The 23,610-nt window shown below is 46.9% G+C and overlaps 1 protein-coding gene across 4 annotated transcripts in view; it reads right to left on the reverse strand.

Annotated features, from left to right (window-relative positions):
• GPD2 (glycerol-3-phosphate dehydrogenase 2) overlaps nt 1–23,610 on the reverse strand; it is a 153,195-nt gene that overhangs the window by 117,318 nt on the left and 12,267 nt on the right. For all 4 annotated transcript variants that reach the window (XR_011849494.1, XM_072122478.1, XM_072122476.1 and 1 more), the window contains exons 2-6: nt 20,353–20,454; nt 10,506–10,677; nt 9,936–10,060; nt 2,767–2,864; nt 2,313–2,476 (exon numbers count right to left, since the gene is read on the reverse strand). Coding sequence is in view for 3 of the 4 variants with exons in the window: in XM_072122478.1 (XP_071978579.1) it covers nt 2,313–2,476; nt 2,767–2,864; nt 9,936–10,060; nt 10,506–10,677; nt 20,353–20,451 (658 nt within the window). In the remaining variant the exon portion in view is untranslated. The remainder of the gene's footprint in view (nt 1–2,312; nt 2,477–2,766; nt 2,865–9,935; nt 10,061–10,505; nt 10,678–20,352; nt 20,455–23,610) is intronic.

Raw genomic sequence — 23,610 nt, forward strand, 5'->3', positions numbered from 1 at the left:
GGGACATCTCGGACAGCAGTTTCCTCCCCCTACCTATAGGAAAGGATCGGGAGAATCAAGCACATGCTTTGTCCAGTATCAGAAATATGGAAACATCTCCAGAACTGCCCACGAGTTGTACCTGCTACTGCAACTCAAGTTAATGGATGCAATACCTGAAGAAGCCACAACCGAGAGTGGCGCTGTTTACTTCTTAGAAACAAAAAAAAAAAAAAAAAATATATAAAGGCAGATCCTTCTTTCTCTAAACCCTTATAAAATGACCCCCGTGATACAATACCAGGGGCACTGACTAATGTAAGATGAATGAACGCTGCGAAAGGACTTAATATATGTTGGTTTTCCTGGACCAATCCAAATCGGGTTAATTATTTCATTATATAACTAAGCAGGGGACGGCTAGTCCGGGGATAAAGCTTTCTGTGCAGAAGCGCCAGATAAATACGGGCCGGGAACAGCTCAAAGGCCTCTTTAGATTAGAATGGGAGCAGTTAGATTAGTGCTCGGATATATTAGCACTTTAAAACCATCTGTCCTGCGCGGAATTGATTTTATTTTAATTGTCTCTTAAGATCTCGCAGGTCGAAGGCTCCACTCTCTCCTTTAAGAAACCTTAAGGTGCTGGTACAATTGATTTTGGTTTATGCCAGGGGTCGACAAGATGAAGCAGAATTCAGAAGCCACTCACAGATGGCGAAGACGGATCATCCAAGGAGCCGACAAAGGAATATGACCGGTCAGATCTTCAGAGCCGGCCTCACATCATCATCAGAACCGATTCACTGGATATTTAATGCATCATTTATAATCATATTTATACTGAGCAGTGACATCATCAGAACCTCCTGCCCGATATTGTGTAGGTTGTCCTCATTCTCCCAGGTGGGACCCAATGAGAGAGGAGCGCCACAAAACCTCTCAGTGGACCTTGGAATATCCGGTATCAAGACTTTGGAGAAGATTCTGTAAATTGTGGTTTGGATTTGTCTTTGCACCACATCCCATCAGATGTGAGGAATTTGGAGGCCAAGCCACCACCTTACATTTTTGGTCATGTTCCTCACGTTATTCCTGAAGATTGTTTTAGTATATTAGGGGCATTATCCTATTGAAACAGTTCCCAGCATTTGGTAATAACAATGGGTACTTGCTCCATCAAATGTTTAGGGAGGTAGAATGTGTCAAATCATTATGCATATGGTTTGGACTCAATGGGGGTCATTTACTAAGGGTCCGCAGAGCGCATTTTCGTCAAGTTTCCCGACGATATCCGTTTTGGGTTTGGATTTTGGCGCATCGGCGCCGGCTTGCACGCAACAGAAATCGGGCGGCGTGGCCTTCGGACGCGCACTTACAAGCACCGGGAAGAAGGTGAACTCCGGGGACCTCGGGGGGGGGGGGGGGGGCGGGGCGAAGCAACGGATGCATGAACTCGGGCACACGATCTCCATGAATTGCACCGGACTTCATCCTGGTCGGATCGTCCGAATCAGGGATCGCGACAGGACCAGGTAAGTAAATGTGCCCCAATGTTTCCCAGACAAATCCTGCCCACACTGCCTGTTGTTGGCTGGACACACTAACACCCGGCCATCTGCATAATGTAGAAGAAAATATGGGTCTCCAAGGGTCAGCATGGACACTCGGGCGCTTAACTGGCTACACAGTCCTATACACAAGGCTGCTAAGCCCTATTTGAAGAAATGAGCGGACCCATTCATGTTCAACCAAGCCCAAACCTGAAGGTTCATTCTCAGTACCGAACACAAACGCCCCCAACTGGTGGCAAAACCGCCAGCAATTAAAGTGTGAGGAATAAGCGAGTCAAATGCCGAACTTCTCTCTAAAGTCCAGGTTCAGGGACTCGGACCTGCAGTGATCAGCACAGGCCCGGTCTGAGTCCGTTCATCATTACTTATTTGGTTTGATTTGTTCCATCGCCGTCAACATCAAGTGTTAACATCATTTGTAAACATTTTGTGATGCAGTACATTTTCTGTAGGACTGGACCAATTATATTTTGCCCATTTTACAAGGAAATAAATTGTACAAAGAGGCCACTTATTGGCCGACACAAGTCTAGTGAACCCCAGCAATTCCGGCTGTGCCGACGGTGCCAAAGACTGGAAAACGGTCATGTTGTCAGGAGTCCTGGAATCTCTGGTCTCCTGGAAAATCCCTTCAGTTATACTTTCATCTCCCAGTCCTTAAGTTACCGGTTGTCTTTCTTGCACCCTACAGACGCTGTGACTGCTCCAGTGCAGAATGACCTCCACATAAGACACATTGTTGTCACTCATTCCGACACTTACCATCATAATAGACAATGGCCCCCACCAGTCTGTCTTTCTGCAGCATCGGGAACAGCTCCAAGGCTTTGGATTTGCTTAGGACGTAACTGCTCTTCAGGCACTGACTGCCCGCGACCAGATCGTAGGCCTTGATGCCCACCCAATAGTAGGGCAGCTGCCACCACCTGCACGACAAGGAGAACCTTGGGTAACAGACCTACAGCTGGATGTGCTCCAATGTCTATAAGGCGGCTCTGTATAGAGACAATAGAGGTCACTTCTATACTGAAAGGACATTGGAGACGTCCATTAGTCACCTGGATGGATCAGGATCTGTGACGCGAAGGACTCATCTCTACATGGGGGCAATGTGAACAGGGGCCAACAGATTCCACCGTCTACTTTGTGACTTTGTGACAGTGGGGGTTGTGATAGCAGATTAGTACAGAGATAACACAGGAGGGTGAGGTCTTACTTGTACACCGGCAGCATGATTGGCAAAGGGGCGGAGAGATGTGGCGCGATCTCCAGGAGGTTGGCACGTTCATGAAGAGCTTCCTTGACCAGTTTATACTGCAGAAAAATACAAGACATTAAGATTTCTTCTTTCCAATAAGTGTGACCAGAAAATAAATTGTATGTGAAAGGTTTTAGGAGAATGTAATGATTTATGTTTCCATGGCATTATTTTTATTTAAAAACAAAAAATATCCTGAAATTCCCATAATCGACACAATGTGTGACATCACATGACCAGGGATATAACGAGCCGTGCACCTGTGTGACATCACATGACCAGGGATATAATGAGCCGTGCACCTGTGTGACATCACATGACCAGGGATATAATGAGCCGTGCACCGGTGTGACATCACATGACCAGGGATATAATGAGCTGTGCACCTGTGTGACATCACATGACCAGGGATATAATGAGCCGTGCACCTGTGTGACATCACATGACCAGGGATATAATGAGCCGTGCACCTGTGTGACATCACATGACCAGGGATATAACGAGCCGTGCACCTGTGTGACATCACATGACCAGGGATATAACGAGCCGTGCACCTGTGTGACATCACATGACCAGGGATATAATGAGCCGTGCACCCGTGTGACATCACATGACCAGGGATATAACGAGCCGTGCACCTGTGTGACATCACATGACCAGGGATATAATGAGCCGTGCACCCGTGTGACATCACATGACCAGGAACCAGCATTTATCCATAGAAAGTAAACCATGAAACTTCCTACAAAACGTCAGGAAGCAGAAATCTAGAAAACCGTGAGGATCTGAAAATATATTGGAAAATTGTAGAACTTTTTATTGCACAAACAATATCAATTATTTGCTGAAAATGGACGACCCCTTTAAAAAAAAAGTTTTACCTGATCCAACATTGTAAAAATAAATAAAGATAAAATCATGGAAATCCCCGTTTATGATTCACGTTGTGCTCGTTCTCTTATGTAGGTGAATGACTCACAATGAGCCCATTATACAGAAGTTCTGTGCTCTGGACAATCCCTATCAGGACTAATGGTCCATAGACTCCGCCCCCTACTGGGATCCTTCCCCCCCCCCCAGGCCATCAGATGTGATCTCCAAGGAACCCACTAGTAGCAGATGGAAGGGGTTTTCTGTTCGCATGACCTGTCCGTATATTGGGTTAATAAAAGGTGATTGGTGGCGTTTGGTGGAGGTAGGTGACCCCTCATTCAGTGCCGGAAGCGGCTCCCCCATAGTGTAGGGGCTCCGCCATAGTGTAGGGGCTCCGCCATAGTGTAGGGGCTCCGCCATAGTGTAGTGGGTGCCCATGATCACAGCCAGTACCTCCCCCATATTACAGTGAAAGCGGTGCCCGGTGTAAGAGGGCGGAGCCACCGTCTGCTCCCTGCCGTGTCCGAGAATGAATCGGCAGATGATGGGGGTGATGGTCAATGACATAGTCTGCGGTGAGTCGGGACCTTAGAAACAGATCTGTCCGTAGTGCAAATCAGACGACTGGCAGTGGAACCAGGTACTGCACCCGCACGATCCACCACAGATTTCCTTTAAAGGGGTTTTCCATGCTCAACCCAACATCAAAATCCATCATAAGAAACCAAGGAACATCCAGATCCAGGCACCGGGACTGTAGGATCTTCTTTTCTGTGTTATCCATGGGCTCTGCCCTTCTAAAGCCAACTAATTATGCTAACGAGCCCAAAGGGCTCTGGGGGTGTTACCAGAGCCCATCCATGCTGTAGCTTCACAGGCTGTTGCACTGTGCAGGAGCTTTTCCCCACTCCCACCGTGTGAGATTACCACAAGCGGGGGGGGGGGGGGGGGGGGGAGTGCTCCTGCACAGTGTAACAGCCTGTGAAGCTACAGTAACACCCCTAGGAGCCCTTTAGCATGATTACAAAAGTGGATGTTAGAAGGAAGGAGGCCACGATTGTCCCGGGTTTATCAGGATGGATTTTCCTGGTAGATGCAGCACAGGAACATTACACAATTTTCATACAAATCAATGTAAGACAGAGCAGATCCCCGGGAGCCAGAGACGCTCAGTGTAGTGGTTCTTCACCATAGATGAGAAGCCTAAACCCAAATCCCCTATACCGGTATCCAAAATACACAAAACGGGATAAAGAAAGACGAGAACATTCTGTGTATTTAGTATGAACCTACAGTCATCACATCTGTCATTTCCAGATTCTTTGAAATTCATATAGAAATCCAGTGATTTCTCAGTCTCTTGGGGGGGGGGGGGGTTAATACTTAATCTGCCCCCCCCCCCCCCCCGGTCCGTTTGGCCGCGCTCATTTGTTTCATAACTGGGGCGATACAGTAGAGTCCAGAGAATCGCAGTGCGAGATCTGCCCATCAGCGACGCTGGAGAGAAAACATTACTATCCAAGGGAAATTGATTCATCGGCCGGCGGCGGATTCGCAGACGTATTAAATGAACCAATGAAGACCATCAGGGGACGATGAGGCTGCCGGCGCACCTGTCAATAATACAATTAGCCACAATTTAATAAAGATTTAAGACTTGAAGTCTCTCGTTCAATCTGTTACGGAGATTCCCCCGACTGGGAGAACCTTCCAGCCTTCAGCCGTTTTGTGTCGGAGGAGAAGATATAAATAAAGCTTGGAGATACAAAACAGCGGTGGTCACCGGATCCACATCTTCTATCATCTTGTCATTATAAGCCCAATATTCTGTGCAGATCCATTCTTACGGCTCTCAGCGACGAGGTCCGGCTGATCCGCTGATTTCTCCCCGTGGAGCGTTGCCCAGGAGAGCCCGGACCTCGGCAGATGAAACATTGTAATATTTCGTATTATATATGGACGTGGCTGATAGATACTGGAACTCTATTCCTTTATGGTCAACCAGTAGTGACATGGGGCAAGAACTGGTGATGGGAAGCCCGGCTCATCTAAGGGAGCTGGATCTCGAAAAGGAGCCGACTCTTCTGCCTCCTTAATGTAGAATGGGGAGCCCAAGACCAATCAATCGCCCCTCCCTACAACACTTATAACCCGATTTAACCCCACGTGGTTACCTGGTTAGTGGCGGGGCGAGCCATCGGCTTCCTGCATAGAGCAGAGTCCCATCGTGAAAGAGACAGCTCTTAGTGCCGGCTCATTGGCGACAACACATCACTAGCAAAAACTCAAAACAGTCGTCTACAGATGCGTCTGGTTCAGCTAATATTCACTGGTCACATATTAAGGGTCGAGATACCCATGGGTGGGACTAGTGGCCCCGGAGCTCATGTATGTACGTATTTATCATGGGTCAATATAATCTTTCTGTCCTGAACATCCCCATTTAATTTAGAGACAAGGAATAAGCCGACCCATTAACGTACAGAACCCGAAAGGGAACACTCAACCCCACTGGCAAAACCGCCATGTTCCTGAGGATTGCTGCTCCCCAATGACCTCCCGCAATGGTGACATTTAGAGCGTTAAAACCCACCATTGGTGGCAGCACCAGTCATGGGTAATGCTGGGGTGTGATCCAAACCCAAACGTCTGGCTGGATTTGGCACAGACCTAAATATTGGGAGTTTGGGTCCGCATATCACTATTAGAGACCCAAGTCTGTAACGGGTGGTCCGTAGGCAGAGCTGCATAATAAGTCAGGAGTCAACATGGAAAAATTTGGGTGCGGCCCAACCTGAATTGGAAAAATTTGTTCAGTCCAGTTTTGGGTACTGAACCCCCATCATCAACAAACATGATCGTGCTGGGAGTTAAGACAAACTTCTAATGAAATGTGTAGTAGAGTCCAGGGGACCAGAACCAGTACAGTATGAACCCAAACTGTACAGGGGCACTTAACACTACAAGAAGATACATTTCTTTAACGGGATGTTAATATAAATTTGTATATTCTTCCCCTATCCACAGGACCCCAGCAATGCAGAGAACAGGGGTCCTATCCTCACAGTCGGGTGGAAATTGCTGAGCACAGCTCTGGGTATCGCTGGGGTATCTCTGACACACACATAGACAGTCATAGAGATAGCACAGCGCTCAATAACTCCCAATGCTCCCGTAGTATTGAATGTAGCAGCAGGACACCAGCTCCACCTGCTGCCCTATCCATTAGTGGGAGCAGGACCCCTTTTCTTTAGATTGGGGGGGTCCAATCTGTTAATCATTGGGGGTTGGAGAAGTCGAGCCCTCACTGCTCAACTCCTTATACCCAATCCTGTGAATAGGAGATAAGATGCAAAGTTGATACAAGTCTTAAGGAGATAAGCAGCAGGACACATCTCACCAGCAGATAGGGCAGAAAAATACTAAAAACTAATAATGTTAAAGTGATCAAGAAATGAAGTGAAAAATAAGATTATAACTTTTAAAAGGATAACACTGGATTACTGAAGGTGAAGTGATTAGCTGAGCTCATTCATCTTTATGACAATATCTTATACTGGAGGAAGTGACTGTAGATGCATCACACGACCAATGTCACAATACACTGACCCCTGACCCCTGACACAGTCATGACATCACCCGGTGACTACAATGTAACCACAGAGACTACAGAAGCCTCAGCAGGGGAGCCGTCCCTGATCCAGCAGATGGACATCTATGGAGGCTTCACTCAAGGATCGATAGTCCATCGCCGATTCCTATCCCAAGTATGAACTAGGAAAGTTTACACCTACAAAGTTTTCATTATGCAAATTTTTGTTGGTGGTTTTACAACAAGGGTTTCAGCTTTTTACAAAAAGGTTTTCCAGCGTCTTTATATTGATGACCTATGGCTAGGATATGTCATCAATATCTGATCTGTGAGTGTACATCACCCATCAGCCAATTCCTGCCTCCCATTCATTTCAATGGAAGCAGAGGTGCAGTTACCCAAAGCAGCCACTATATAGACAATGGAGCTGTTCTTCTCTTCCATTCTTTGTGTTAACTCAGATCAATCAATGAGAGTTCCAAGTGTTGGGTTCCCAGTAAACACTAAACACACTGATATGGGGATGATGTCTGGAGTAGTCGGGCCGTTTTCTAGGGTGGAGGTGCAACGAGCCACAGGTGCAGCAGGACACAGGGAAAGCCAAAAAAGAGCAGATTCAAATGGAGAGGAGCCGACCACAAGCAATGTGAGCAATGGGGTATATTGGGGCACATTTACTTAAAGTGTCGGTGTCTGCATTGGCTTTGTTACCGACCTGCTCTGGGAAAGAAGACACACATGTAATATTGTAGAGCTGTGCAGAGACATTTCTGGCGCCGAGACTATTTTCTGTCCTTGGGACAAAATCTGTCCCGAGCGCCAGAAATGTGTCCAACAGTCCCTGCTAGACCAGTTTTCTTTTGGTCTACTTTCCGTCAGTTTACAGCGCCCAAAAAGGGCTGCGACACATAGTAATTGTGTCTGAGTTTCCACTCCGCCAAAGCCACGCCCCTTTTCGGAGAAGAGTCGGAGCAGACGGAAAAAGGCATTTTTTCTGTCCCCGACAGCTAATAAATAGGTCGGAGAGCAAAACATGTGGTGAGAGCGCCACAAAACTGGCGGAAACGCCATAGTAAATGTCCCCCATTGTGCTCACCAGATGGTCATGGATATGAGCTGTGTAAGGTAAGTGGCACCGACGGAGAACCGATTCCTCATTCAAAGCGTGTCCAGGCAGCCAGTAGGTCACAGATGGATATGAAGAGATCAGGAGGAAATGTTGGTGAACCGGAAAGAAGACAATGCTACAAGCGATGACAACTTTGTTTATTACATGTACACAACACGTTTCGGATGAGTACCGTATATACTCGAGTATAAGCCGAGTTTTTTAGCACAACTTTTGTGCTAAAAATTCAACACTCGGCTTATACCCGGGTATACAAAATAATAAACTTATTACTCACCATTCCGAGGGCCCGGACAGCTCCTCTTCATCTTCATGCCACAGGTCCGCGGCAGCTCCGTGGCTGTGCATCTTCTGTCTTCCTGCCGGCTCAGGGCCGCGACAGCTCCGTGCGCACGGCCCGGCACTTAACTGTGATGTCATCCGCTGTTGACGTCACAGAGTGCGCCGGGCGGGCCGGGCGCACGGAGCTATCGCGGCCCCGAGCCGGCATGAAGACAAAAGAGGCGGAGCCACGGAGCTATTGCGGCCCCGAGCCGGCATGACCTGCGGCATGAAGATGAAGAGGAGCTGTCTGGGCCGTCGGAATGGTGAGTAGTAAGTTTATTATTTTTTTACCGGCAGCAGGGGGCCGGCAGGCTGGCCATCTACAGAAGGGGGCCGGCAGGCTGGCTATCTACAGAAGGGGACCGGCAGCTATATACTGGGAGGCTGTGACCAATGCATTTCCCACCCTCGGCTTATACTCGAGTCAATAGGTTTTTCCAATTTTTGGTGGTAAAACTAGGTACATTTACGGTACATAAGCCTGCGTTTATCATTATGTGTACACAACGCGTTTCGGATCAGTACATAAGCCTTTGTTTATCATTACATGTACACAATGCGTTTTGAATTAGTACAGAAGGTATTTAACCTGAAGAAGGCTTATGTACCAACCCGAAAAACGTTGTGTACGCTTAACAAACAAAGATGTCACATCAGCTGTAGCATTGTCTTCTTTCCGGTTCACCAACATTTCCTGGTGATCTCTTTGTGGTGGAGAGTAATCAGGGTGAGAGCGGATCGGGCTCGGCACACGATGATCAGAAGAACCTGGATCCATCTTTTTAGGTTCTTATTGATAGTTGCAGGTCCATCATGATGTAAAGCCGGTGCGATGATGGGGAAAAGTTACAATTCTAGGGCAAACTTATAATGAAGAAGGGAAGTGTTATAATTCATACCTGTAAGGTTTGTCGTTTCTTAGGTTTTATGTTTTTTTTTAAGCCCAAAGAAAACCGAATATATTTGTGAAATCAATTTGCACAGAGAACAACATTTCTTTGCATATTTGCATTTTTAACCCGCCCGGGGTCTCTGGAATGGTTTGTTTGGTCTAAGTGAAATGAAAGCTCATCTATAAATGTCAGTGGTCACACGCTCCCAGTCACCTATTTATTACCCGGAATAGCAAATTATTAGATTCCAGGATCAATAACGTGTTAATGAGACATCGCAGAGACGCGACCGTACAGATTCAGCCACGAGACTTACCTGCTCCACATCCAACTTCATTATGGCTTTCTGGAGATAGCGGACACCTCCATGGATGAGCTTGGTGCTTCTGCTGCTGGTCCCAGAAGAAAAGTCATCTCTTTCCACGAGTGCAGTTTTAAGACCTGTCACGGTTTAAGAACAGAACAAATTATACAGAAGTAGTGAGCGAAACAATAACAGATCTCAAAACAGAGAAGAAGAAGAAGAAGAGCTCCATGGACAGTCGTAGTGTGATAATCCAAAGCAACATGTAGTCATCTCCAACCTATGGTCCTCCAGCTTTCATAACACCTCAGCATCCTTGGATTTCCAGAAGACAACTAAGCTACAGAATTATGTTTGGGCTTGACCCAAGAGGCAAAAAGTCAAAAATCTATGAAGTATGGTAGAGGTTACCTAACAAGGTGCTCCCTCTGGGAGATCTGGATCTTACGGCAACTTACTTTGACTTCCTTTCCACTATACGTGATAGCAGAAAGTTCAGAATGGACAAGTAGATACTAATTTGTTACTTGAAGACATCCACTGAATATTGAGGTATGATGATACCCTTCTTTAATTCCATACCTCTAGTGACGGCGTCCAAGGCACATCCACAGCCAGTGGCTCCTCCACCAATGACCAGGACATCAAACTCCTTGGTGTTCTCCAGGGTAAGAAGTTGGGCTTCTCTGGACGGCAATTCATTCTGATTGGCTGTTCTGACCAATTCGGCAGCTTGTACATACGTTAGATTTGCCTAGAAGATACGCAAAAGGTATGGTAGGTAGACATGAAACGCTCAAAAGACCACGTCTGATTTTAAGCGCTAGACACTCCTAATAAAAGAAGCGCAATCTGTCCATACAACCTGCAGACACATGTACAGATAGTATAATAAAAACACCAGAACTTCTATATATCAGATGAATTCTGTAGAACTCAACAATTTCCTATTTGTTATTCTAGAAATGGACATCAGGGGGTTAAGTCTTCGGAGAATAAAATGTTCACATTGGATCAATTCATGATATAGTTTTTCTTTAAAGCACAATGACACCGACTCCTCCAGCCATGACTCCTGACCCCAAGGCAAGTGCGGGGACGGGGCCGACCTCCTGTCACCTGCTCCCAGGATCCCTTGCCCTCTGCTTGACAAATGGAGAGATTCGGCCGTCCAACCTCTGTTTGAGCCTAAACTGACCCCTTACTGTCTTATTCTTATAAATCAAAGGGAAAAAGGGTAGAGAAAATAAGAAGAGAAAGACGGATGAAGGAGGAACCAAAACTACACGGAAGAAGCTCTACATAAACCACCAAATAAAAATTGTCAAAAATTATCAATTTTTTGAGCTGAACAACTCAATAATAAAAAGGTTCCGAGAAATTCCTCGACCTTTTAAATTTTACCAACAAAAAAAAAAAAATACTCATTTTAGTTTTTCCTTAAATTTTTGGTCTTCAGGACCCGACATGTTTCTTAGCGATTTATTTAATTTGTGGGGCTGCGTCTGTAACTTTATACTAAATACTAATTATTAGACATGGATTTTTTTTTTTTTTTTTAAAGTTAGAAATGTTTTACATTTAAATAAAATTTTCTGCAGACTTTTTGATTTAATAGAAAACTTTACCAATTTAATTTTAAATTGCCTCCAGTGGTGGTGGGGGGGGGGGAGTGGGGGTGATGAGTGGGAGGGGGGTGATGAGTGGGAGGGGCTTCTATAAAATCTATTTTGCTATTTATTTTTCTCATTTATTACAGTAAATAGAGGATTCGGTCCACTACGGCCTAGATCTAGGAATGTGCTGTGCTCTATGTCTAGATATATAGCGCAAGGATCTTCAGGTTGGATCTGAAGGACATGGACGCACATTCTTTGAAAGTGTTTTTTCAGGACTTATTCTAGTTCTAGATCCATCAACATTTCCTTGGTCCTTTTGTTGATCAAATGGGACCAATAGAGACTGCGGCGCTGCTGTTACCTCCAGTTTATAAGGAAAGTTCAATCAAACTTTGTGTATATTGGAGTCCAAAGGCGTTTACCAAGAAAAAAAAAATCCTGAAAACTCATACACTCCTCTACCATGTTCGGTATCAGGTTTGATTCTACGGCCGTCCTATGGTCATTGTTTATTCACTTGCCGATTTGTCACTAGCCTCACACTAACCTCACACCAGCCACAACTAGTTGGGGTAGAGTGAAGCTTGGCCTGGGAAGTTCTGCAATTGATAAGGATAGCATTCCTCTTTTTGTAATTTTGTTTTTAAATAAACTTTATCACAAGATAACAAGTAATTGTCACGCATAACAAATAATTTTATTAAAGGAAATCTACCACCAGGATGAAGGATTGTAAACTAAGCACTGACATACTGGTCTGTGACCCCTCTGGCAGGATCTGCTCTTCCTTTAGCTTCTTATGCCCTTGTTGTTACTAAAAAAGGATTTAAAAAATTATGTAAATAAGCCTAAGGGGCTCTAGACCGCTGATAGTTCAGTCTGGAGCCCCTCAGAGGCGTCTGCTTCATTTTTAAAGCCTTTTTTTTTTTGCAAAAACTAAAGCATAAGGAGCTGAAAGAAGAGTGGATCCTACAAGAGGGGGCACACACCAGTATGTCAGTGTACTTTGTTTACAATCCTTCATCCTGGTGGTATTTTCCTTTAAGGCAAGTAGAAATTTTAAAATACAAAATGCTAATCATGACTAACGAGGAGTCCGGTTCAGACTTGAAATGCGTCTCTTGACCATTTTTATTATAAGCGTTGGTAGTGCTAGGAGCCAATAAACTGCCCAAATTTTAATAAAAGAAATGTAAAATAAATTAAAAAAAACACTTTTTACTGGATGAGCCCCATGAAAGTGTTTTTGGGGCTTAAGCTGTTGCATAGCCGAAAATCATGCTTGAATATCAGAATGTTTAAAAAAATATATATTTTTAAATAAATATAAATTGGCGTTAAATTATTATTTTTTTTTTTCTTATACGTAATCGACAACCTAAATGTAATGAATTCACCGCTTCACCTGTCAAAACGCCTAAATCTACAAAAGTGAACTTCTGGAAGCAAATGTTTGATAAACCCACATTAAAGATTTCCTAATCTCAGGGAAACATTTCATTCATTTCGCATGCAGCCCTCATGGTAAATGATTAGATCAATCCCCCCCCCCCCCCCCCCCCGTGCTCGGGCCCCATTAGAATTGCTAATTTTTTCCCAGCCTTCCTAGACATTTGCAACTTATGGTGTAACAGCAAACAAGATCTAATAATTAGTGTCTATTTCGGATAGAAGAGCATATTTAAAGACTACAGGCAATTAACGAGCAGGTTGTCCTGTAATCACCACCAGTATTAATTGGAGTGCGGCGCTGGATTTCATGCAAATGACTCTCTTAAACATCAGCCGCGTTCATTCTTGGCGGCGCCGCGAGATCCGGCTAATGGAAGAGTTAATATATGAAGCTATTTTGTGGAAATGTATTTATTAGCTTGGAGGCGGGGCCTAGTTTCCGGCTTTTTTTTTTTTTTTTTTATTCATTGCGTTTTAATATGGAAATTATTTTGTCGTGGTAAAATTAGTTCAGTCTAAACACCCAGATAACGGAGCGCGGCGTAAATCACCACTAATCCAAAATATTAAACGCCAATTAACGTTACTCATGGAGCTCCATAAAAAAGCAGAAGCAGGCGAAATGTTGGAAGGGGAACGTCCTGTGGTTAATTGTTATCCTTATCCACAAGATGGAGGGGGGGGGGGGGGGTAACAATCTGAACGGTGGTGGCCTAACCACTGGGACCCTCGCGACAAACGGAAATGGGGTACCGTTCCCACTAACTGAAGGGGCCGTGTTCAGTGTATAGCTGAATGGACCGGTCACTACATCGTTTCGTGGACTCAACCCCCCCCTTTCTCATAATCAATGAGGGTCCTAGTCAGAGCCCCCACCCATCAGCACCTATCCCAAAATTAGAGTATAAAATGGAAAAAAATCCCTTGAAACATGTTTCTACTGCATTGTAATTTATCTCCCATCTGCAGGAGGAAGAGGAACCAGAAAGGTCCTCTGGATGTCCCGATAGTCACATGACCAACTGATGCTCCGCAAGCCATGCCGTAGCTCCGGTCATACATACACACTGGTGCTCTATTCACATTTCAGTTCCCCTTTCTACGGATCATTGGGAACCTGAGAAGTCAGACCTCAGACCAGACCAGTGATGAGTAACTTGTCCCCTATCGTTTATATAGCTGAAAAGTCTTAATGGTGGACCAACCCCTTAGAGAAACCATTGTCACCAGCACTTCCTGTTAGTAGGGGTTGGTTTATATACAGGAGACCCCGCTGATGTATGAAGACTTATAGCAAATAGTCCCAAGGATGAAAACTAGATACAAAAGCCAGATATCACAATCTCCCTTCTTAAGGGATAACTAGGAGACCTTCTGCCATAGAGTATTGGATTGAAGTCTTCATGCCAACGATATATCCCTTGGATGAGAGCCAGTACTGCATCCAGCCAATCCGTACCTGCTCTGTGGTCATGAGGGTCAAGGAACCCCCTGAACCAGGGTCTGCAGAAAGAGGTCTTTCCATACAAGACCAAAAGGAGGAAAATTAATCTGCACAGTAGCGGTTGGGCGGTTAGGCTAGTAGTAGCGGTTGGGCGGTTAGGCTAGTAGTAGCGGTTGGGCGGTTAGGCTAGTAGTAGCGGTTGGGCGGTTAGGCTAGTAGTAGCGGTTGGGCGGTTAGGCTAGTAGTAGCGGTTGGGCGGTTAGGCTAGTAGTAGCGGTTGGGCGGTTAGGCTAGTAGTAGCGGTTGGGCGGTTAGGCTAGTAGTAGCGGTTGGGCGGTTAGGCTAGTAGTAGCGGTTGGGCGGTTAGGCTAGTAGTAGCGGTTGGGCGGTTAGGCTAGTAGTAGCGGTTGGGCGGTTAGGCTAGTAGTAGCGGTTGGGCGGTTAGGTTAGGAGTAGCGGTTGGGCGGTTAGGCTAGTAGTAGCGGTTGGGCGGTTAGGTTAGGAGTAGCGGTTGGGCGGTTAGGCTAGTAGTAGCGGTTGGGCGGTTAGGCTAGTAGTAGCGGTTGGGCGGTTAGGCTAGTAGTAGCGGTTGGGCGGTTAGGCTAGTAGTAGCGGTTGGGCGGTTAGGCTAGTAGTAGCGGTTGGGCTAGTAGTAGCGGTCGGGCGGTTAGGCTAGTAGTAGCGGTCGGGCGGTTAGGCTAGTAGTAGCGGTCGGGCGGTTAGGCTAGTAGTAGCGGTCGGGCGGTTAGGCTAGTAGTAGCGGTCGGGCGGTTAGGCTAGTAGTAGCGGGCGGGCGGTTAGGCTAGTAGTAGCGGTTGGGCTAGTAGTAGCGGTTGGGCTAGTAGTAGCGGTCGGGCTAGTAGTAGCGGTTGGGCTAGTAGTAGCGGTCGGGCGGTTAGGCTAGTAGTAGCGGTCGGGCTAGTAGTAGCGGTTGGGCTAGTAGTAGCGGTCGGGCGGTTAGGCTAGTAGTAGCGGTCGGGCTAGTAGTAGCGGTTGGGCTAGTAGTAGCGGTCGGGCGGTTAGGCTAGTAGTAGCGGTCGGGCGGTTAGGCTAGTAGTAGCGGTCGGGCGGTTAGGCTAGTAGTAGCGGTCGGGCGGTTAGGCTAGTAGTAGCAGTCGGGCGGTTAGGCTAGTAGTAGCGGTTGGGCGGTTAGGCTAGTAGTAGCGGTTGGGCGGTTAGGCTAGTAGTAGCGGTTGGGCGGTTAGGCTAGTAGTAGCGGTTGGGCGGTTAGGCTAGTAGTAGCGGTTGGGCGGTTGGGCTAGTAGTAGCGGTTGGGCGGTTAGGCTAGTAGTAGCGGTTGGGCGGTTAGGCTAGTAGTAGCGGTTGGGCGGTTAGGCTAGTAGTAGCGGTTGGGCGGTTAGGCTAGTAGTAGCGGTTGGGCGGTTAGGCTAGTAGTAGCGGTTGGGCGGTTAGGCTAGTAGTAGCGGTTGGGCGGTTAGGCTAGTAGTAGCGGTTGGGCGGTTAGGTTAGGAGTAGCGGTTGGGCGGTTAGGCTAGTAGTAGCGGTTGGGCGGTTAGGTTAGGAGTAGCGGTTGGGCGGTTAGGCTAGTAGTAGCGGTTGGGCGGTTAGGCTAGTAGTAGCGGTTGGGCGGTTAGGCTAGTAGTAGCGGTTGGGCGGTTAGGCTAGTAGTAGCGGTTGGGCGGTTAGGCTAGTAGTAGCGGTTGGGCTAGTAGTAGCGGTCGGGCGGTTAGGCTAGTAGTAGCGGTCGGGCGGTTAGGCTAGTAGTAGCGGTCGGGCGGTTAGGCTAGTAGTAGCGGTCGGGCGGTTAGGCTAGTAGTAGCGGTCGGGCGGTTAGGCTAGTAGTAGCGGGCGGGCGGTTAGGCTAGTAGTAGCGGTTGGGCTAGTAGTAGCGGTCGGGCTAGTAGTAGCGGTTGGGCTAGTAGTAGCGGTCGGGCGGTTAGGCTAGTAGTAGCGGTCGGGCGGTTAGGCTAGTAGTAGCGGTCGGGCGGTTAGGCTAGTAGTAGCAGTCGGGCGGTTAGGCTAGTAGTAGCGGTTGGGCGGTTAGGCTAGTAGTAGCGGTTGGGCGGTTAGGCTAGTAGTAGCGGTTGGGCGGTTAGGCTAGTAGTAGCGGTTGGGCGGTTAGGCTAGTAGTAGCGGTTGGGCGGTTGGGCTAGTAGTAGCGGTTGGGCGGTTAGGCTAGTAGTAGCGGTTGGGCGGTTAGGCTAGTAGTAGCGGTTGGGCGGTTAGGCTAGTAGTAGCAGTTGGGCGGTTAGGCTAGTAGTAGCGGTTGGGCGGTTAGGCTAGTAGTAGCGGTTGGGCGGTTAGGCTAGTAGTAGCGGTTGGGCGGTTAGGCTAGTAGTAGCGGTTGGGCTACCGGAATTTAGCCAAATTAGAAAGCCATCTGACTGGTCTTGGATGAGCTATTAGTTCATAATGTCAACTTTATCACACATTTTGAGTAGTAAATTTATAAATTGACAATAGAGATGGAAGTCCCCTATTAGTCATTTCATGGCCACATTATTTCACGTCATCCACAAAGTACATGGTTTCCTTTGAGGTTTTTTATTTTTTTGCTTTTCTCTTTTACAATTGTCTGTATTATTTCATTACAATATTTCTTAAGCACTCATAGATGGACTAGGGGACCCATGTGCAGGTTGATGTTCTAAGAGGCACCATCCCATTGATTAGGGCAATGGAACCCCAAGTTTTAGGACTGGTGGAAGTCCCAACAGCCAGAACCTCACCCATCAGTTCTCTACCCACAGCTACAAGAAATAGTTGCCCCCATTCTCATTACCAATGGAAGTCCCAGTGGCCAGACCACAACCTTTCCTGTGACTAGGAACCTTCTAATATTTCTATTGGGACAACTCAATTAACCCCCTGACTACTGTCTTACCATTTCCCTGTACACTGCTATATAGTACTCTACTCCATGGAAAGCTCGTCACCATTTATTATCTTTCCATTTCAATTGTATCCATTACCAAAAATTCTAAAAAAAAAATGCCTTGTTTTTGTTTCCATATTTAGTCCAAAACTGAACCCATCAGTGTTACAATGTATCAAACCTTTATGGGCCTAGGGTTCTGTGATGATAACAGTTCTGGGGTATCAGTACGATTCAGACATAATGTGAGTCATCACTAGATTCGTAAAACTACTGGTCCCATTAACATTCAAAGGTTTGTATCGGTATAAAATCTTTCAGAGAAAAGTAATTGTAGGACTGGTGCCGGCAGGACCTGGCAGAAGTCATGAGGGCAAAGAGGCCGAGATACAATCAAATTCAGAGGCTGGACGGGAGCTGCCTCACAGGCACATAAAGTAATGTTCATTGGGACCTCAGGAACCCACAAGCCAGAAGCCCCTTTCCCAAAATGTGTCCATATAAAAATCTGATTGTGGGTCAATCTACTAAAAGTTATCAACTGCCCTTCTGTGAAGTCCCATCAAGACAAGAAGGGAGGTCGGAGAATCATGACTGAGCCACGACGAGTCACTGATGGGCGGAGGTCAAAGACTTGAGATGAAGTAACACAAAAACTCAAGTTTAACCATATTTAAAAATGCAATAACACAATTTTTTGAATTTTCCACACCAAAATCCTGAGTAGTATTTTTGGGTGGAAGAGGAGACAATCCAAACGACTGATCTAAATAAACTCAAAACTATTTTTTTGTAAATTGTTGGGAATTCGTTGCCATCTTCCAGTTTGCCATGCTTTGTGCAGCGCTGCCTAATCTGTGGGCGATATATAAATAAAGAATTATTATCTTTCAAGAATCTGGGAACCAGTGACCCAGTTGTGGAGACCGTAGGGTGTCGTTAGTGATATTGAAGACCTTCACTTGGCCTCTGACATAACGCAATGGTTTCCGCCTCCTCTGACATACAAAATATAGAATCTGTTGCTTAACTTGTCGCTATTGTTTGTGCACGAGTCAGGAGGAGACACAAAGCATGAAGAGAAGTCAATGAAATCATCCACCAGCCCTCTATTTTACGATGAAGGACGCAGGTTTGGAAGTACAGGTGTGAAGAGACTAAATAAAACCAAATTCTTCGCTTTCCTCGGAGAGACTCTTTACCGTAATTGTGCCTGATCCTTCCTCCTTCACTGCAAATCACGACAGATTAAGTCACTTATACAGAGGGATTTTCATCGGCATTCTAAGATGTGACAACAAAACCCGGCGCGCTTGAAAGGTTCTTTGAAGATCCGCACAAGGACCTGAATCCAACCACATATGAAAACATAATTGCTAAGAAATACATTCAGGAATAAGAAATAATTGAAGTGCTTCATTTTTTCTTATCCAGATTTAAGCACCTTGTAAAACTCAACAAAAGTCTTTTCACTGATGAACCAACATGGCAGATTAGCCAATTAGAAGACCTAATTAAAAGAACTTAATCATCTCGCAATAGTAAAACCACTTATCGCAGCATTAGTCGGAGTAAATCCCAGTATGACTTTCCCCGCGCAACTTCTGTCATTTGATTAAAACAAACTACTTCATTACAGCCCCGATTCTTGATATTCTAATCCAAGTGGCACTTCCTGTGATGAAATAAGTGTATTTCCCTTCCTCACAATTATTTAGATCAATACAATTAACAATAAAGGAGAAGACAATGCGGCATCAAAGAGCTCGCCCAATCAATAACGGCCAATTATAGAAACGTGCTCAGCCGGTTAATGCCGCCGACTTTCATAGCCGCCGCCGACGATTTCTCTTTAATTAAGGGAATGTCGCACGAGGCGGAATAGGTCTGGGCTTGGAACAGAGACTCTGCTGAGATTATTAGCATTGCTTTGTGATATTAAAACCATGGTTATTCTTAGAGAAAATATTTAACTTATTTAATGTAGAGATTTTTTACTGAGCACAAAATTACAAACAAACAAAACAAAAAAACACAAGAGTAAAAAATATTGGTTTATCTACTGTCCCCACTAGGGGGAGTTGTGTGTATACAGGGTCTTAATTGAGTTAGAGGGATAAACTGTATACAGCAAGCTCCTTAGCTCCCTCTAGTGTTGGCCTGTTAAGAGGATTCTTGAGCATCAAACTAAGAATTTTTGTGATATTATTTAAGAGATTAGAGTATTTTTCGGACTAGAAGGTGCACCGGACTATAAGGTGCACCGGACTAAAAGGCGCAGCGGAATATAAGGCGCACCATCAATAAATGCCTGATAAAACATCTAGGTTCCTATATAAGGCGCACCGGATTATAAGGCGCACCGGAATATAAGGCGCACCATCAATAAATGCCTGATAAAACGTCTAGGTTCATATATAAGACGCACCGGATTATAAGGCGCACCTGAATATAAGGATGAATGACCAGCAGGTGGCAGACCTGTGCACAGTTCCAGGCAACTGTTGTCTGTAAGTACGGTGCATTGGACTATAAGACGCACCTTTGATTTCTGAGAAAATCAAAGGATTTTTAGTGCGCCTTATAGTCCGAAAAATACGGTATATTTTATTAAAGGAAATAAATGTGTTTACTGGGTGAGTTTTTTTTTTGTGGGACATTACTTTGATGATGGTGATAATTGTACTGCAGTAGGTGGGCAACAGATTTGTACTCTAAGTTACCCTATATTGGCTATGTATACATTCATACATATGATTTTGTTATCTTGCAGCATTCACTCTGACCCTTGGATGAGACACTACTTGTGGAGGTCACAACCCATGAATATTATCGGCATGACAAATACCTATAAGGATAGAACACATTCCCCCCATTCACAGTGGGAGGTTCCACCTCACTTATATCCCCTCCCTGCACAAAGACCCTTCCACAGGTCACAGAGCATGCCCACAACGCTCTCAGCTCGGGAAATATGGCTGCCCCATATAGCTAGATATGACAAAGAAAGAAAAATACAATCAGAAAATAAAAAGAGATTTGTTATCTTTTAATTTGGGAAACAGTAGATGACATTACCTTTTTCTTGGTGTCAGTTAAATGCGAAAGACCAAACACTGTTGCCACAGCACCGCCTCCGAGAACGAGAGTGCCCTGAACTACCTTCCGGAAAGCCATTTCCTTTAAATAATAAGAAAAAAAATGACAAGATTAAAGCAATTGTGTGTGCGCCATTCCCGTGCCGTGACACCACCGTGTGCGCCATCCCCGTGCCGTGACACCACCGTGTGCGCCATCCCCGTGCCGTGACACCACCGTGTGCGCCATCCCCGTGCCGTGACACCACCTTGTGCGCCATCCCCGTGCCGTGACACCACCGTGTGCGCCATCCCCGTGCCGTGACACCACCGTGTGCGCATCCCAGTGCCGTGACACCACCGTGTGCGCCATCCCCGTGCCGTGACACCACCGTGTGCGCCATCCCCGTGCCGTGACACCACCGTGTGCGCATCCCCGTGCCGTGACACCACCGTGTGCGCATCCCCGTGCCGTGATACCACCCGTGTGCGCCATCCCCGTGCCGTGACACCACCGTGTGCGCATCCCCGTGCCGTGACACCACCGTGTGCGCATCCCCGTGCCGTGACACCACCGTATGCGCCATCCCCGTGCCGTGACACCACCGTGTGCGCATCCCCGTGCCGTGACACCACCCGTGTGCGCCATCCCCGTGCCGTGACACCACCGTGTGCGCATCCCCGTGCCGTGACACCACCGTGTGCGCCATCCCCGTGCCGTGACACCACCGTGTGCGCATCCCCGTGCCGTGACACCACCGTGTGCGCATCCCCGTGCCGTGACACCACCGTATGCGCCATCCCCGTGCCGTGACACCACCGTGTGCGCATCCCCGTGCCGTGATACCACCCGTGTGCGCCATCCCCGTGCCGTGACACCACCGTGTGCGCATCCCCGTGCCGTGACACCACCGTGTGCGCATCCCCGTGCCGTGACACCACCGTATGCGCCATCCCAGTGCCGTGACACCACCGTGTGCGCCATCCCCGTGCCGTGACACCACCGTGTGCGCCATCCCCGTGCCGTGACACCACCGTGTGCGCCATCCCCGTGCCGTGACACCACCGTGTGCGCCATCCCCGTGCCGTGACACCACCGTGTGCGCCATCCCCGTGCCGTGACACCACCGTGTGCATTATCTCTGTATTGCAACATCACCGTATGTAGAATTGAGGCCTTCTGAAATATGCTACTGAAAGTGTTAATATGTACTATGGGTCCCAATTTTACTACTGGATCCCAAGATTACCAGTTTCACTCTTGTATTTTATGTTATAAAGAGGTAAGGGACAAGTGGTAAGAAGTATCAGTGCGGGATCAGACTACACAAGGCCTCCCTGTAGTCTGTAACCATGGAGACACATAGAAGCTTTAGACACATAATTGTAGGATTATTGCTAATTGACAATATTTTATATACTGTAACACAAGGTGAGGAAACGCCTGGCACACAGCACAGACACAGGCAGCGAGTTCAGGCTGTGTTTTTCTTTGCTATTAATATTTCCCCTTTGAGGGACCTGATGCTTGTGACTGCCAAGGGCAACAGGTTGATCTACGCATTTGAAGGTTCTGCTCCGAGAATGAAACGCTTTTTATTTATTATGGAGATTTATTAGCCACGATCCCCGGCCAAATGACACGTTAGACCCGAGCAAAAACAGAGAGCAAACACTGCGCTATTTATGTATGTGGTGGAGCTCACCGCCGGAGCACGGAGCAGCCGCACGTCTCAACCTCATGTTCCACTTGCTACTGTGCCGGATTCTAGAGAAGGCAAAGAACAGGTTGATTTTGACAAGTAAAGACGTCATCGTGGTCGAAAGCTCTGGGAATTTTAAGAGCTATTCCAGGAGGCTCCCAGCAGCCACAAGTGCTGAACTTTTTATCAAATATGTAACTAGTAACTGTTTAGACCTATGGCCCGGTCATCCAGAGATTCTTGAAAGGAATGACAAAGTCGCAGTAAAGACTGACACAGACATCAGAACAGGGAAGGGGAAGCAATGAAGTGATGGCTGCATTACATGTATCCGGGGCTCCTGTATAGAGGGATGAGCTGCCCCTCAATGTCTGTAGTGTCCTATCTGCAGGCAGCATGTTATAGAGCAGGCGGAGCTGAGCATCCTGTATAGAGGGATGAGCTGCCCCTCAATGTCTGTAGTGTCCTATCTGCAGGCAGCATGTTATAGAGCAGGCGGAGCTGAGTATCCTGTATAGAGGGATGAGCTGCCCCTCAATGTCTGTAGTGTCCTATCTGCAGGCAGCATGTTATAGAGCAGGAGGAGCTGAGCATCCTGTATAGAGGGATGAGCTGCCCCTCAATGTCTGTACACCAGGTGCATTTCAGTGCCAGTCAGGACCTGTAAATGGATGTAGTGAGGCCCCAATAAGCGGCTGGATACAGAGATGGAAACGTGGCATCGGTCCAGAGCTCCCACACAAGTCCGGCTTTGTACATTGGTGCTGGCGCTGAAGAAGTGTCTGGGGCAGGGACCGGGGAGGAGGACAGAGGGGACGACGCCAAGGAGAGGCCATCAACCCCTCGTCTTGTGTTGTGGACGCTGCGCCTCACCTAGAAACATCCCGGCTGATTCAGCGCGTTACGTACGACCATTGTTTTCACATCTGTGGTTTTGGGTGGTGAAGAGGCTAAATCTGACCCAAATGTGGTTTGTGGAAGCTCCCGAATTCTACTCCGAGTCTCTGAGCTGTGAGTAAGAGTCTGCACTAGACCCAGGACAAAGAACGTAACGCAGCGGCGGCCGCTCTGAGTCACACCCCGGCCCTAAGGGACTGATAAGACGCAACTACATGTTCCACCCAGCGGACACCTGTGACTCAATAATGTATCATTTCATGCATCAATATTCCCAAACTTTATTCTTTACTTAAAATATCAGAATGTTCTGAAGCCTTAAAGGAAATCTCCCATCAGGGTCCATCCAGGGACTTTACTCATAGATCCAGGAGGCACCGGGACTGTGGGATCTTCTTATATGTGTTATCCATCGTCTCCTTCCTTCTAACATCAACTTTCACAATTATGCTAATAGCCAGAAAGAATCTGGAACGTGTTACCAGAGCCCCCCAATGCTGTAGCTTTACAGGCTGTTACACTTTGCAGGAGAACTCCTCCCCCTCCCTGCCTCCCACTGTGTGAGATGACATCAGGCAGTGGAAGTGCTGAGGGAGCAGGGGGAGGGAGAGACAGTGTAGCAGCCTGTGAAGATACAGCAGGCAGGGCTGAACAATGGG

The sequence above is a fragment of the Engystomops pustulosus genome, chromosome 8 (genome assembly GCF_040894005.1).
Source record: "Engystomops pustulosus chromosome 8, aEngPut4.maternal, whole genome shotgun sequence".
Taxonomy (NCBI): domain Eukaryota; kingdom Metazoa; phylum Chordata; class Amphibia; order Anura; family Leptodactylidae; genus Engystomops; species Engystomops pustulosus.